General features: G+C 35.4%; 1 protein-coding gene across 5 annotated transcripts in view; it reads left to right on the forward strand.

The window, feature by feature from the left end:
• The window catches only part of TTK (TTK protein kinase), a 42594-nt gene that overhangs the window by 17765 nt on the left and 8854 nt on the right, over window positions 1-15975 (forward strand). For 3 of the 5 annotated variants that reach the window (XM_062186406.1, XM_062186410.1, XM_062186407.1), the window contains exons 12-18: window positions 3158-3294; window positions 4851-4974; window positions 7767-7859; window positions 11593-11750; window positions 11870-12021; window positions 12954-13078; window positions 14474-14554. In XM_062186406.1, the coding sequence (XP_062042390.1) occupies window positions 3158-3294; window positions 4851-4974; window positions 7767-7859; window positions 11593-11750; window positions 11870-12021; window positions 12954-13078; window positions 14474-14554 (870 nt within the window). The remainder of the gene's footprint in view (window positions 1-3157; window positions 3295-4850; window positions 4975-7766; window positions 7860-11592; window positions 11751-11869; window positions 12022-12953; window positions 13079-14473; window positions 14555-15975) is intronic. The other 2 variants (XM_062186411.1, XM_062186408.1) reach the window with 1 other exon arrangement.

The following is a 15975-nucleotide window of genomic DNA, read 5'->3' on the forward strand; positions in this document are numbered from 1 at the left end:
CTGAAATTTGTTACATGTGAATATAAATATACTTCTATGGAAAACAAGCATTTTCTGAGATAAAACAATTGTATGAAAAGAAGAATGGCATTGTTTTACAATCTTAGCAAATCTTTTTAGTGGTTAACTCAATAAAAGACTGGATTCTTTTATCTGCTTTTACATTCAGTCTGTTTCATTGTCACAAATCAGATAGTCCCTGAAACTCCAGTATGTGTACATGAGGAAAATAAAAGTGAGAAAGGCAAATACTTTCTTAGTATGAAAATACTTTTAACTTTTCAGAACCCCTGAAAAGCTCTTGGGGACCCCTATGCTCTCAGATTTTCTGAATCACTGGTTTAAGTATTAAATATAGATAACATATTTTAGAAGATAAAGAGCCTGACAGGTTGAATCATGCATCAAGTTAAGTATCTACTCTTTTTTTTCTTTTTGGATATATCAAACCAGTTGAATAGTAAGGATACTCAAAACCATTTATGGATCATTAGGGAAATGCAAATTAAAACCACAATTAGATATTACTTCATACCACTAGGAAGGCTGTAATTTTAAAGAGGCAGTAACAAGTTTTAGTGAGATTGTGAAGAGCTTTGGAAGCCTATACTGCTTATGGAAATGTAAAGTGGTGCAGTCACTTTGGAAAATATTCTGTCAGTTCCTTAAAATAAGGTTAAGCCTAGAGTTGTGACTCAGCAGTTCTACTCCTAGGTTTATAGTCTATATGAACCTATAGTTTATAGGTTTACAGAAAATCGAAAATATAACCACACAAATATTTGTATACAAATGTTCATAACAGCAATTTTCTAATTGCCAAAATGTATAAGTGACAAAATAACTATCAGCTGATGAATGGATATTGGTACATTCATACAATGAAATATTATTTTCCAGTGGAAAGGAATGCAATACTGATCTATGCTATGGCACGGAAGAACCTTCAAAACACACTACATGAAAGGAGCCCATCAAAAAAGGCCACATATTGTATGATGCAGTTATGTCCAATGTTCCAAAAACAAAAGTAAGTTAGCGGTTGAAAGGGATGAGGAACAATGAGGAATAAGAAATAACTGCTAGTGGGTGTGGGGTTTATTTTTAGGAGATGAAAGTATTCTAAAATTGGATAATGGTGATGATCACACTAGTGTGGCTATACTGAAAACCACTGACTAGTACACGTAGGAAAAAAATAAGAAACTAGCCAGTTTCTTACAGGCACTGCTTGTCCTGCAGCTGTCTCTAAAAATGTTTTCTGTTTGTTTTTTAAGATTTATTTATTTGGAAGGCAGAGAGAGAATCTTCCATGCACTGGTTTATTCCTCAATGACAGCAACATCCAAGAATGGGCCAGGTCAGAGCCAGGAGCCAGGAACACTATCTGAGTCTCCCACAGGGGTGTCAGAAGCCCAAGCACTTGGGCCGTTATCGACTGCCTTCCCAGGTAAATTAGCAGGAAGCTGGAGCCTAAGCACAGAGTAGCGAGGACTTGAACCAGCACTCTAGTATGTTTATGCCGCTGCATTTGTAGAGGTCTCAGAAGTCTCTTGAAGAGGCTTATTGTGATCATGTTCAATCATTGGCACCCTTAGGAAGGAAATCATGACATTATTGAAGGTTCACAGGCAAGACAGACCTACTACCTAGAGGCCAGGTGCTTGTAGCACACATGTTTTAGTTAATGAATTTTATTTATTTGAGAGACAGGAAGAAAGCTCCCATCTGCTGATTTGCCCCCTAACTGTCTGTAACAGCCAGGAGACAGGAACCAAATTACCTGAGCCATCACCTGCTGCCTCCCAGGGTCTGCATTAGCAGGAAGATGAAATCAAGAGTAGAGCTGGGATTTGAACCTAAGCACTCCAATAGGAAATGCCAATGTTCTAACTGGTATCTTAATTGCAAGGCAAAATACCTGTCTTACTGTGTTGTGCTTTATATTTATTTAAAGCAAGGGAATCTTGTCTCCCATTTGTACTTAAACCATAGCTCCTCCTTTGCACAGCTGAATATTTGCAGTTAGGTTCTATGTGGGGTATTTAATGAAAAACAATAAAACAGGACTTGGAGAAAACAAGAAAAATGTTCAGGCAAAAGGTAGTAATCAATAAAATAAATCTTTTTAAAAAAAGGTATTTCTCTCATTTGGTTGCAATGCTGTATAATAGGAATTGGTAAACTTTATATATAAAGGGTTTGTAGGCTTTGCAGGCTACAAGATCTCTGTGGCAACTTTTCAACTCTGCTATTGGAGCATTAAAACAACCATAGAGTATATGTGAACAGCTGGGCATAGTTATATTTCAGTAAGGTCTTTTTTAGAAATGTAAGCAGCAGCAACAAGCCAGGTTCAGCCTGCAGGCTGTCATCTCACAATCCTTGCTGCAAAGGATGTTTGTTCCATGTTTCCAAATGAGGGCCAAGAATACAAAATATTGCTAAGTAATTAATTAGTATTTGGCTACATTTGAGATAAATGAAATATAGTTTTATTGACTAAAAGAAGGCTTTTTAAAAAATATTTATTTTATGTATGTATTTGAGACAGAGTTAGAGACCAAGCGAGAGAGATTTTACATCCATTGGTTCATACCCCAAATGGCTGTAACGACCAGAGCTCAGCCGATCTGAAGCCAGGAGCCAGGAGCCCCTGCCTGGTCTCCCACATAAGTGCAGGAGCCCAAGGACTTGAGCCATCTTCCGCTGCTTTCCCAGGCACATTAACAGGGAGCTGGTTCAGAAGCAGAGCAGCTGGGACTCGAACTAGCACCCGTATGGAATGCTAGTACTGCAGGCTGGGGCTTTAACCCACTGCGCCACAGTACTGGCCCCAAAAAGGCTGATTTTTAGATGCACAGAGTGCTCTTTTAGATTTATAAAATTTTATACTTGTTAGAATAGCTCTGATTGTGGTGCTTGGCCATATTTTTAAAAAAAATTTTTGTGCCTTCCCTCCTTATAATTGGTTTGAATGGAATGTATTAGACTTAAGAGTTTGTAATAAAGGAACTTATCCAAAAGAGAAAGTCTGCAATATATTTTGTGCCTCATATTTTTATTAGTTGTCTTTTAAAAGTTAGTGTTTGTAAAACTGTTGAATATGTGACTAATTTAAAAACTCTAAATCATAGCATTTAAAATTTTCTTTTAGCAGAAGCGTACCACTATTGAGCAACCTGTCTTTTCAGTTTCAAAGCAATCACCACCACTAACAGCACCTAAATGGATTGATCCAAAATCGATTTGTAAGACACCAAGCAACAATACCTTGGATGATTACATGAGCTGGTAATTACTTTTATTCAGCTTGGGACTCAGAATCCCAAGGGTAAACTAACATGAGGTTTGGGGCCAAGTAAATTTGATATTGAAACCTGATGTGTTACAGACTTTCCAAATTCTTGTTGTTTCATTCAGCATTAGTTTTTTTCATCTGTCAAATGGGAGGAGAAAGGTGTCTACAACAATGAGTGGGTGTCTACGTGTGTGTGTGTGTGTGTAAATTATATAAAGATATAAATATATTTTAAGGCTTGTTATAAATGTAGGCTATTATGTTGTAATTTGTATTTCAGTCTGTAAATACGCTAAGAATGCATTGCTACCTGGAAACCTCTAATTGAGAGAAAGATCTAAAGGTTAGCATTCTTGGAGCATAGGAGGTATTAACTGGAATGTGATCGTTTCTCTAAGAAGTTGATTGTATAGTTCACATAGTTCTAGAGATGTTTCAAGGTCTAAGACTTGAGTGGATAGTAATGAGGGATAAGTAAAGAAAATGGATGATGAGTGCTAATGATTAAGAAGCAAGGAATTTGCAAAAACAAATGAATGCCATGTCAAAGAAAGGAAATAGAGGTATGATACCCCTTAATCTACAATCATCTATATATATTTTTAATGCCTTAGTGGAAAATGTAGTCTTTAGAACTGATTCTCGGGTTTTCTAACCTAGCCTCTTGTTTAATATGATTTTGCAATATATGACCTCAATTTTTTTTATTATATAGGATATTTTAAAGAATGTTTGCTAACTAAAATAGTGATATAGGTATTTCTTGTGATATTGTATTATTTATTGTTAACAAATATTAGTGCCAAACAGTGTTCTGGGTGCTGAAAATGCAAAATAGCAAACAAGGTAGAGTGCAAATGTGTACTGAACCCATGCAGGTTCTAAGACCAAACCCCTTATATTTCTAGCGAATCATTATAGAACATTGTTAAAAAGCATTCATGAAACGGGCATTTGGCCTAGTGGTCAAAACACTGATTGGAATACACACATCTCATATTAGAATGCATGCGTTTGAGTTCCTGATTCCAGCTTCTTGCTAATGCAGACTTGAAGTCTGCAGGTGATTCAAGTAGTGGGTCTCTGCCACCCACGTAAGGAACCTTGACTGAGTTCCTGGCTCCTGGCTTTGACTTTGCTGCAAACATTTGCTTGTCTCCGTCTCTTTTTGCTTCTCTGCTTTCAAATAAAAAGAATACATATTTTTAAAAGCACTTATAAAGTCTGTGATAAGCCATAAGCTCATCTTTGCCTTGGCTAAATTCATGTAATTCCATATTTAAAATGTTGTCTTGTTTATTTTACTAACAAAGACTTCTTGTCTGGGGATTAAAAAATTACTTTCAGAAAGAATTTCCCAAAATTAAATACGTGGTGATGGAATATCATGAACAAATAAATATCAGATATGTTATGGAAATTAACTTGGGTTCTGTTTGAGGTACCTCTTTTAAATTTATATCAACATTTTAAAACATGAGAGTTTAATCCGAATCTTGGGGAATTTTTAACTTTAATGTTTTTAAATTAAAAGCAAAATCTTTCCTAGTTTTAGAACTCCAGTTGTAAAGAATGACTTTCCACCTGCTTGTCAGCTGTCAACACCTTATAGCCAAGTTGCCTATTTCCAGCTGCAGCAGCAAATATCCGCTACTCCACTTCAGAATTTACAGGTTCGATAAACTTTATTCATGATGGTGTATGTTAAGGTACAGTTAGATTCATAGATTTTATTTTTATAGCATCTAGTTTTCAGGAAAGGTGTTAAGAACTTGTCCATTCTTATTCCTGGTAGGCAAAACTTTTTTGACATCCTAATAGGAGTGTCTTGATGACTTTGGGAAGTTAGTTATTGAAGGTGATGAAACTATTCTCATTAACTAGGCCAATGGATCTAGTTTAAATAATTGAAAAAAATTTCTCTCATAATCAGGGTTACTTTTTGTTGTGTTTAACTGTCAGCTGTGAGTGGGCAGCTTTATTTCATTTATTAAGTAATATACAATTCATTTAGAAAAGTAAATTTGTAACTATTAGAATTACAATATGAGGTGCTAGTAGAATCTTTTTGTAACTATTATAAACTAAGAGACAAAGTGTTTGCTCGTGGGGTGATTGTATTCCCATCTGAGGAAAAATTGGATACTTTTGACACTGTAACTAAAATTAGTTTCTAGTAACTATTGGAGAGTTAGCTTAATACTGTTAGACAGTATTAGTGGAGACAGACTGCCCAGCCTTGCTATTTAAGGGCTAAGTGATCTTTTGCAAGTTACATAAATCTTTTTGCCCATTTCATCATCTGTAAAATGGAGAAAATAAAGCACATTACTCCTAGGATAGTTGTAAAGATTAAATTAGTTGATTAATCTATAAGAATGCTTCAAAAAGTTAATGGAAATGGAATTAAAAATTATTTTGGTGGAAAAATAATTTGCAATCCTATGTATCTGACAGGTCTTCAGAAAGTTTATGGAAAATGTATATTATGAAAAACTATGTGTGGATTTCAAAAATTATTTGGACCAAAATAAACTTATCTTTTAATTCCAGTTCTCCACAGACTTTTTGAAGTGCCTTCATATGTGTTACTCTTTAAACAGGGTATGGTACTTTGTAAATAATAAATGTTAATAGCAGTTTTTATTTAATTAAAACAGCAAAGAATTTAGAATTATAAAAATTAAATGATTAAAAAAACTAGTTGACTCAAAGTAGAATAGCAGTTATCAGGAGCTGAAGGAGGGAGAATTGGGGAGTTACTGCTTAATGTGAAGCCTCATTATATGATGATGAAGAATTTGTTCGCACAACACTGAATGTGCTCAATGCCACTGAGTTGTATTTAAGAATGTTTAAAATGTTAAATTTTCTGTTATGCACTATTTGTCACAATTTCATAAAACAAAAGGCAAAAAATTAGCTGACAGTATATTATGCTAACTATGGAAAGGGATGATAGTGCTTTGAGGATTGAGAAAATATAAATTACAAAGGAAAAAGAAAAATGATCAGGCTTGTCCATACATTGATTCAACACATACTTATTGAGCTATTAGTACTGTCAGGCCCTGTGTAGGTGAAAGGGAAAAGGCACATCAGAGATGAGCAGAGAAGGAGCTTGGGGAGCCTTCTTGAAGAGACCAGTGTCAAGAGGGAACTAAGAGCACAAGGAGGGGTGTCGCTGGAATTGCATCTGTCTGCTTGGCTCTGGAGTTCTCAGGAAGGAGCAGGGGTGTGCCCCAAGGCTCTGTTCAGCCTTTTAGCTTTCACCCTAAGGATAAGAAGCTGTGGAGAAGTTGGAGCAGGAAGGTGATTTGCATTTTGGGAACTGACCAGTGAGGAGTGCAGACTAAAGGGGATTTGAGATACTCCTGTGTTGGAAACTGAACATCACTCTGGTATTGATTCAGAAAGAAGTTAGGATTACTTTCTTCTGATGACTGCCAGCAGCTAGGGGGAAAGAACGTTGAACTGCTTTTTTCTCAGAAATGTTGCTTCCTTAAGTATAAAAAGAAGAACAGAGGATGAACAAAAGGGAGGAGGGAACCTTGAGGACATTACAAGTGCCTGTTTCAAAGCCTAATACTTTGTCACAGGAAGCATTTCATGGCTCAACAGTGTCTCTCAGTCTTAGACTTTAAAGAAATTAGAAACCTTATCTTTTTATTTAAATAGGACACTACATGAGAGCCATTCTATCATTTAAATCTAAAACAAAACTCAGTTAAAGTTTACCTCAGGTAAACTTGTTTTCAATTTGATTAATCAGCTGATCAGGAACTCTTGTTGTGTAGACTTGTTTATCAGCTCAGAATAAGGTTGTCTGAGCACTCAGTCTGTTCAGAGCATTTGCAGGTACACAGAGAGGTCCTCCAGCACAAGGAAAGGCATGAAGAGGAAAATTACACGTGCAGCGTCAGATGGGAGTTTGCTGGTAAAGGTGCTGACGGTCAGACGTTCAGTAGCTTGTTGAAAGAACATTACTTGGCACGAGGAGGGGCATTGCTGGAATTTGATAACTCAGTGCCTCAGCACCTTACACATTGCTTCCTTTATAATCTAATACAAAATGAAAAGAATTTAGATATAGTGGTGTGTATGTGGGTACATACAAATACATATATAGACACATAAAGGAAATATAAGGAAAAAGAAAGCTAAAAATAATAGCTTATGCGTTTACATGCAGGATAAGTGATTTTTTTCTCCTTAAAATGTATATTTATGTTAAGTAAAAAACAGTTAAAGGGGGAGACCTTGGAAGTCTGTCCATGTATTAATTCAATACATTTATTTCATTGATTAAAGAAAGCATACAGAGCAAGTTCCATTTAAAAAATACTATAATGTATCTAATTAATATTTAAGATAATTTCAAAATTGGAACCATTTCATAGCACCAAATGCAAACTAGTTAGATAGGCATGTTTTTGAACCTTTGTTTATATGTTTTAATTTTTAGGTTTCAGCATCCTCTTCAACAAATGAATGCATTTCAGTTAAAGGAAGAATTTATTCCATATTAAAGCAGATAGGAAGTGGAGGTTCAAGTAAGGTGAGTATCTTAAATATTTAAAAATGAATCCAAATATTTTAAACTTTCTTTTCTTTGTCTTTTCACCTATGGTGCTCTTTTTACTTTTAGGGGCCCATTTTGCCTTTGAGCCAAAAGCAAGGCCTCATCCTCTGCCTTATTTCTCCCCTTCCCCTCAAAATGACATGTCCTCTTTAGACCTGCCCCTCAGTCCTCATTTCTTGCCTTTATCTGCATTGTCTTGTGGTTCCAAATTTCTTCTATGGTAACACTGATGTTTACTTAGAGTGACAAATGACCAATATGTCATCATAAAAGAATATTTTCACAAATATATTTTTAAATTTTTACTTACATGAAAAGCAGAGAAACAGAGAGATCTCCCATCTACTGATTCACACTACAAATACCTACAACAGGCAAGACTGTGCCAGGTCAAAGCCAGGAGCCAGGAATACAGACTGGGTCTCCTACATGGGTGGTAGGGACCCAACCACTTGAGGCATCAGCTGGTGCCTCTTAGGGCATACGCTGGCAGGAGACTGGAAAGGAGAGCAAAGCTAGAACTTGAACTCAGGCATTCTAGTTTGGGATACGGGTATCCCAAGTGGTGACTAAACTGTTACATCAAATGCCTACTCTGTATTTTTAAAGAAATTTTAAAGATAGAGACATAGAGACAAAGACAGAGAGCTATCTTCTCATTTATTTCTCATATGTTCACAATGGCCAGAACTGGGCCTGTCCAGAGCTGGGAGCCAAGAACTCGGTCCAGGCTTCTCACATGGGTGACAAAGACCCAAGTATTTGAGCCATTACCTCTGAAATGGAATGCAGTGATCTTAACTGGCATCTTAACCACTTGGCTAAATGCCCACCCTTTCAGAGAATATTTCTAAAAGTGGGTCAGAGGATCATTCAGTGAAGATTTTCACTAGTGGATATTTTTGTTTTTTCATTTTCAGAAACAACTTAGCAACAAATGAGTTTCCAGAATTAGATTATTTTCTAAATTCGTATGAATTTTAACTATGGTTCTAATTCTCCATAAATAGAAGACATCTTAAGTGTTATCTAAACTTACCATCTTTAATTCTTACTCTGTTCTCTTAAATCTCCTTCATTCAGATTTTTGCTTTTATCACTTAACCAAGACAGCTGTAATCAAGGTCACATATTTTTGCCAAATGTAATTTTTAGCTTTGATTTTTGAATTAGTTGGCATTTGGGACAATTTTTTCTCATTGCAAATTTTTTTCCCTACTTGGCCCTTCTATTTTCTTCTTGTCAAACTGAACTTTTTAAAAAAAATTTATTTATTTATCTGAAAGGTAGAGTTATAGAGAGAAAGAGATCTTCCAGCCCCTGGTTCACTCACCAAATGGCCACAACTGCCAGAGCCGAGCCAATCTGAACCGAAGCCATAAACCAGGAGCTTCTTCCAGGTCTCCCACACTGCTGCAGGAGCCCAAGCGCTCAGGCTGTTGTCCACTGCTTCCTCAGGCCTTAGCAGAGAGCTGAATCGGAAGAAGAGCAGCCGGCACTCAAACCGACGCCCATATGAGATATAGGCACTGTAGGTGGTGGCTTTACCCGCTATGCTGTAGCAGTATCCCAGAGCTCAGTCTTTTTTCTTTTCTTTTTTTTTTTTTTAAGATTTATTTATTTATTTATTTATTTGAAAGTCACAGTTACAGAAAGAGAGGGAAAGATGAGTTGGCTCATTCTCCAGATGGCTGCAACTGCCAGGGATGGGCCAGGCCAAGAGCCAACAGCTTTATCTGGGTCTTCCACATGGATGCCAAGGGCCCAAGCACTTAGACCATCTTCTGCTGCTTTTCCCAGGGCATTAGCAGGGAGCTGGATCAGAAGTGGAAAAGCTGAGACATGAACCTGCACACATATGGGAAGCCAGTGTCGCAGGCAGAGGCTTTACCTGATACCCCACAACGCCAGCCCCCCAGAGCTCAGTTTTTGACTTCTTTTCATCTTTCTAAATTCACTCACTTGATCTCTTCCAGTCTTGTGGTTTTAAATATCAGGTATACACTGATAACTTTCAAACTTAAATTTTTAGGTCAGACCTTTCCTTTGAATTCCTTTACTGTACAGCATCTCTTTTGCTGTCTACCAGAAATACATCCACTCACAATTCTTGCTCCTTAGTCTTTTCCTTTTCAGTAAATGACAGCTCCATTTTTCTAATTGCTTGGCCAAAAACCAGTTTATTTCATTTGCTCTCATACAGCCAATCAGCAAGTCTTACTGTTTCTACCTCAAAGTATTTCTAGAATCTGATTTCTTATCTCCAGTATTATCATTTAATCAATTTTTAAAAAGTATTTCCTACATAAAGATATTTCATTGTATGAGTATACTACTCCATACCTTATTAAATAGCATACAAATATAATATAGCTGTTAGACACAAAGTCATGAGTCAATATTGCACTCAATAGCAGTAGTGCTCTCAATTCCCTGAGATTTGTGAGGCTGTTTACCTTATATAAAATGGCCTTAAGTTCTTTTATGTTTTTCGTTATTTTCTCTTGCCTCATGCCCTATAACTGTTTTATGCTCCCACTCCCCTCGAATGTACTCTGTCCAAATAAATCCAGCAACACTTTGAGTGTTCTACAAACTATGTCTGAGGTCTTGATAGGTAATTCTTGCTTGTGCAGTTTTAGTACATGAATCTCATACACACCTGGCTCTTCTTATTCCTTCCCAATATCTGGTAACTAGTGAAGATTAAATGCTTTTTTACTCTCATTTGTCAAAGGGGATAAATGAGGGTCATTTTTCTTGTGTACTTGAGCATTTTATATTGAATTCTTGAGTATTAGAAGCAGCATCCTAGCTGCTTGTTTGCTGAAAGTTAGGCACATAATATTTTGTATTTTTCAAAATGTTATCTGTCCTATCACTATTACTTAGAAATTGACATCATTATAGCCAGAACAATTTGATCTCGACCTTTGAGATCCTGACAGTATACTTATAGACATATCTTTTTCCTACCAGCCTGACTTTGAAAACTGGACCTGCTTTACCTTTCACAACTGAATATACTCATCCCTTACACTTGGATATATTTTGTTATTCTTAGTTATGTGAATGATCTTAACTCCAGACACAAAGACTTAAAGATTTAGACTTAAAGATTAGAAGGGAATCTGAGTTTGAGCTGCATTTGAGTTCCAGCTCCACACTGATCCAAGTTCATTAATCTCTCAGGTATTAAATGCTATTGGTAGTTATACCACACACACTGGAAAGATGACTGAGATAACGGCACAGTGTTCTGCAGTGTGATTGGGCTTTAGCAAGCGTTTGCCATCATCATTAGACATTTAGGACTGAATACAGTGGACATTTGATGGAGAAAACACCATCTGAGAAATAAATTCACTGTTTCTCACAACCCTTAGTCATTCTTAGCATTTTTGAATATCTTTCTCTTTATTATTTCCCTGGTTAAGGCATTCAATAGAATGTTACGAACATATGTGAAGTTTAATTACACTCCTTGCATGTTGAAAAATATTTTAGGTTTATGCCTTTTGAGTTGTTAAATGCCCATATTATGATTATTTTTTTCTTCTGTACTCAGTATAATTCCGGGAACTTTTAAGTGCTCATGTCAGTGTTTCCTTAGAGTTTTCCTCGATCTAAAATTTAAATAAATTTAGAAACATTGTGATAGTGTATAAATAGTATATTCTAAACTATTTCTCTTTGTTGTACCATGTAGGTATTTCAGGTACTGAATGAAAAGAAACAGATACATGCTATAAAATATGTAAGCTTAGAAGAAGCAGATAACCAAACTGTGGAGAGTTACCGGAACGAAATAGCTTATTTGAATAAGCTACAGCAGCACAGTGATAAGATCATCCGACTTTATGATTAGTAAGAAGCCTTTTTAAGTTTAAAAAGAAAACCTTTTTTCCCATAATTCTTTGGGTAAATACTTAGTAAGTCTTAGTTACTAAGCCATTTATTCTTTTATACTTTTGTTTTAATTGCAGTGAAATCACAGACCAGTACATCTACATGGTAATGGAATGTGGAAATATTGATCTTAATAGTTGGCTTAAAAAGAAAAAATCCATTAATCCATGGGAACGCAAAAGCTACTGGAAAAATATGTTGGAGGCAGTACACACAATCCATCAACATGGTAGTTTAAAATTTCTTTATATATGTAAAGTTAAAATATTAATATTGTCATGATAGAAATATACACCTATAATTTTAAGGCGTTGGTTATTGGTACCTTTAATTAGATTAAATAATTGGAAATTTGTTTGAAGATAGACTAATAAAACCATTTCTTAGTATAACATCAACCCAAAAGATATAATATGAACCCAAGTTCCTGTGTCTAAAAGGCAAAGTGTCTCTTTCTCAGTTATTAATGTAGTATATTATCCTTATATCCAAATACTTACAGTAGAAGATCTGAAACTTTGATATTCAGGTACCCTAAAAATATGAAATGTTTATTTATTATTTTGAGATGATTATTTTACTCTTTTTTTCCTAACCATTTTGTATTATGTGCTTTTTGTGAAGGGTGGTTTCGTTTTATTTATTTCCTACTGTGTCTCTCTTCCTACTAGTGAAAGAATGATTCACTAGTGACCAAGATTAGGGCCATAGAATTGGCAGTATTAAGAGCATCATTGTCTTACAATCTGCTAGTGTCATTGCTGATGCCTTCTAGTGGGCAGTGAATCGAATGTTTTAAGTGGCTACTCTGAAACCAGGCTGCCTGGCTTTCAGTCATGGCACTGTTTACTTAAGCCATGTGACCTTGAACAAGTAACTTAGCTTCTCATATTGCCTTTGTCTCCTCACCTTAAAGTGGAAATAGCAATAGTATTTACCTTAGTGTTGTCATGGGGATTAAGTGATTCAGTACAACAACACACTTAGAAAGGTGCCTGGGATATAGCAAGTGCTATTCTAAGTATTTGTAGAATATGTAAACCATGAATGCTTAATTGGATTGACTAATTGAAGGAACCAGGTTGATTTGTAGATTGTGAAGTTTTTTTATCCTTACAGTGTTTTGTATTGTCTAATATTATAATGGTTTTTAATTTCAAGGCATTGTTCACAGTGATCTGAAACCTGCTAACTTTCTGATAGTTGATGGAATGCTAAAGCTAATTGATTTTGGAATTGCAAACCAAATGCAACCAGATACAACAAGTATTGTTAAAGATTCTCAGGTAAGACTTGTAATGAAGTCTCAGGTTGATTACCACACAGTAAACTTGAATTCCTTTTCACCTGTGGAGTTTTAGTATTAGGGTATTATATTTTTTATCTGCCTGATTCTTCAGAGGATTTTATAACAATAGATACTGTAAGTCTAAAAAATTCAAAACCATGATCAAAAGAAAGTAAAAGTCAAGACCAGGTAGAAATATGTCCAGCAATTTTGAATGATTTTCTTTCATATAACCGAGTTAGAGAAGTAGTAATAAATACTTATGAAATCTTCTTGGTGATGTTATAAAATTGACTTGAAAATTTGACTCAGTTTTCTGATAACAACCAAAGAGGGAATTGCAGTTACACCTTTTTAATTGTCTATGAGGTAAGATTATTCCCATTCTTCTAGAGAAGCAAAGCTTTTCCTGTCACTCAATTGGAAATAAAAAAAAACTTAAATGGATTTTCACATTGGAAATGACATGAAAGTACTGTGCTCCACAGCATTTTTATAATAGGAGGTGTAATAACACACTTTGACCCATAAAAACTAAAAACTAAACCAATGACATCAAGTTGATAATAATAATCTTGCTTGGAGCCAAGATGATGTGATCTGTGTATACAGATGTCAGATCCATGTATACAATATCAGTCTGTCTCAGTAAAACCAGACTTTGTTAAGAGGAATACATGACTAGCATGCCCTTCAAATACTTTTCTTTGGTAATCATATATTTTCATATCAAAAGAATAGCTGAACATTGAGTGTAATTCAGCTTGAAGGTATCTTCTATAGCAAGGCCTTAAAATATAGGTAATCTGCGTTTGAATGCAGGATGATTTATTGTAAAATAAAGTGAATACATTGTTGTAAGGTTGACATAATGTTGCATAGAAATTCTTACATGATTTATATGCCCATTCAGTCTCAGCTTGGATGTGGGTGGGCCCAAGGACTACTGGGAGACAAAACTAGATGGTTTTTAGTATATATATTGCTTGGTTGGTTGACTTATTTAAAAAAAAAATTTATATATATATATATATATATAGAGAGAGAGAGAGAGAGAGAGAGAGGGAGTCTTTTCTACCACTGTAATGATTAATAATGAAGTTCTTTGTCTAAGCAGTTTTTAAGGCAGATGTTACTAGTTACCCTCTATATAGAAAAAACACAGTATTGTGAAAGGAGTCCATTTCTGATTCTGAACCCAATTTATTTTGCTGGAAATGTGAAGAAATTTGATATATTCTTAATATTATTGGCAGGTTTTTGAGTTTTTCTAATATATCACTAAAATCTATAGTTATCCAAGTTTCTAAGAATCTGGCATTTGTATTAAAATATAATGCAGAATAAAAAATTTTCATTGATTTGTGCTTGTTTTCTGTGACTTTGCAAATAGGTTGGCACAATTAATTATATGCCACCAGAAGCCATCAAAGATATGTCTGCCTCAAGAGAGAATGGGAAATCCAAGTCAAAGGTACTGTAATGATGGTTTATATCCCTTTTGGCAACATTAGGGATTGTGCTGTTACCAGATAACTGAAAGTTATTCTTTAATTTCTTTTTTTGTTTGTTTTTGAATAATCTATAGGTTGTTAATTCTGTTTTTTTATGGAAAAAATATTTATTTTAGAATGAGAAATTGCAAGCAATTATAAATTTCAGAAAGCTGGCAGCTTATCAAAAACACCACAAAATTCAGAAAAATAAAATATTTAAATCAATTAAATATCTCAGACCTAACACTGATTTCCCCATATTTAAAAAATGGTTGTCTATTCATAGAAAAGTGAACTTGTAATATTTTCTGTAGTGACAATAGAAAGATAATTTGGATTTCCCTATGTCATGGTTTGTCAAAAAATTTGTTTACAGTGATACTTTTTTTTTTTTTTAAAGACTTTATTTGAGAGGCAGAGTTACAGACAGAGGGAGAGACAGACAGAAATGTCTTCCATCCACTGACTCACTTCCCAGATGGCCACAACAGCCAGAGCTGGGCCAATCAGGAACCTCTTCTGGGTCTCCCACGTTGGTGCAGGGGCCCAAGCACTTGGGCCATCCTTCACTGCTTTCCCAGGCCATTAACAAGCAGGTAGATCGGAAGAGGAACAACCAGAACATGAACTGGAGCCCATATGGGATGCAAGCGCTGTAGGTGAGACTTAACCTGCTGTGCCACAGTGCCGACCCCATTATGGTGATACTTGAAAACAGTTTCCTTCAGCTTCATCATTATTGGTAACAGGTATATTTTAAGACTTGTGGTCTAATTTGGGAGATCTCTATCAGTCCTGAGCTTTAAGATTGCAGGACATTTTCTCATTTTGTTCTAAAGTATCTACTCTTCAGTATGGATTGAAGTGGCAGTTTTTCTATTTCTTTAATTTCAATTTCTAGTATTATTTTGGCCTTTACTGAGACCTTACCTTCTTAAGTGAATCATGTAATTCATTTTCAGCCTTCTTTATTGAGTTGAGGTTAATCTTTAAAAATTGTAGTGATCCTTTACTGCCTACTCCTACAACAAATGTACCTAGGAATTTTAGGGGGCTTAAAAATGAGAGAAACAAGAACTAATAAATTAGCTTTGATTTAGACACCTGATAATAAGAGGAAATTATAGGCTTTGAAGTCTTTCTTGTTTCCTCTGATTCTTACATTTTATTTTTCACCATTTATTCATTTGTGAATTCTACCTTCTCAGGTATAAGTGGAGTATGATTTTTTTCCTGGCCTGCCATTGGCTACTTGCCCATTCACTTCATGAACTTTGTGGTAACCTCATTGGTACCCCTTTTCAAGAACAGATTTTGCCGTTCTTTGTCTGTAGCAGTATACTCAGACAAATGATGCAAGCACAGATGATTATCCTAGAGACCTCCTTTATCAGATCAT

This window comes from Lepus europaeus, chromosome 3, assembly GCF_033115175.1.
Source record: "Lepus europaeus isolate LE1 chromosome 3, mLepTim1.pri, whole genome shotgun sequence".
NCBI classification, from domain to species: Eukaryota; Metazoa; Chordata; class Mammalia; order Lagomorpha; family Leporidae; genus Lepus; species Lepus europaeus.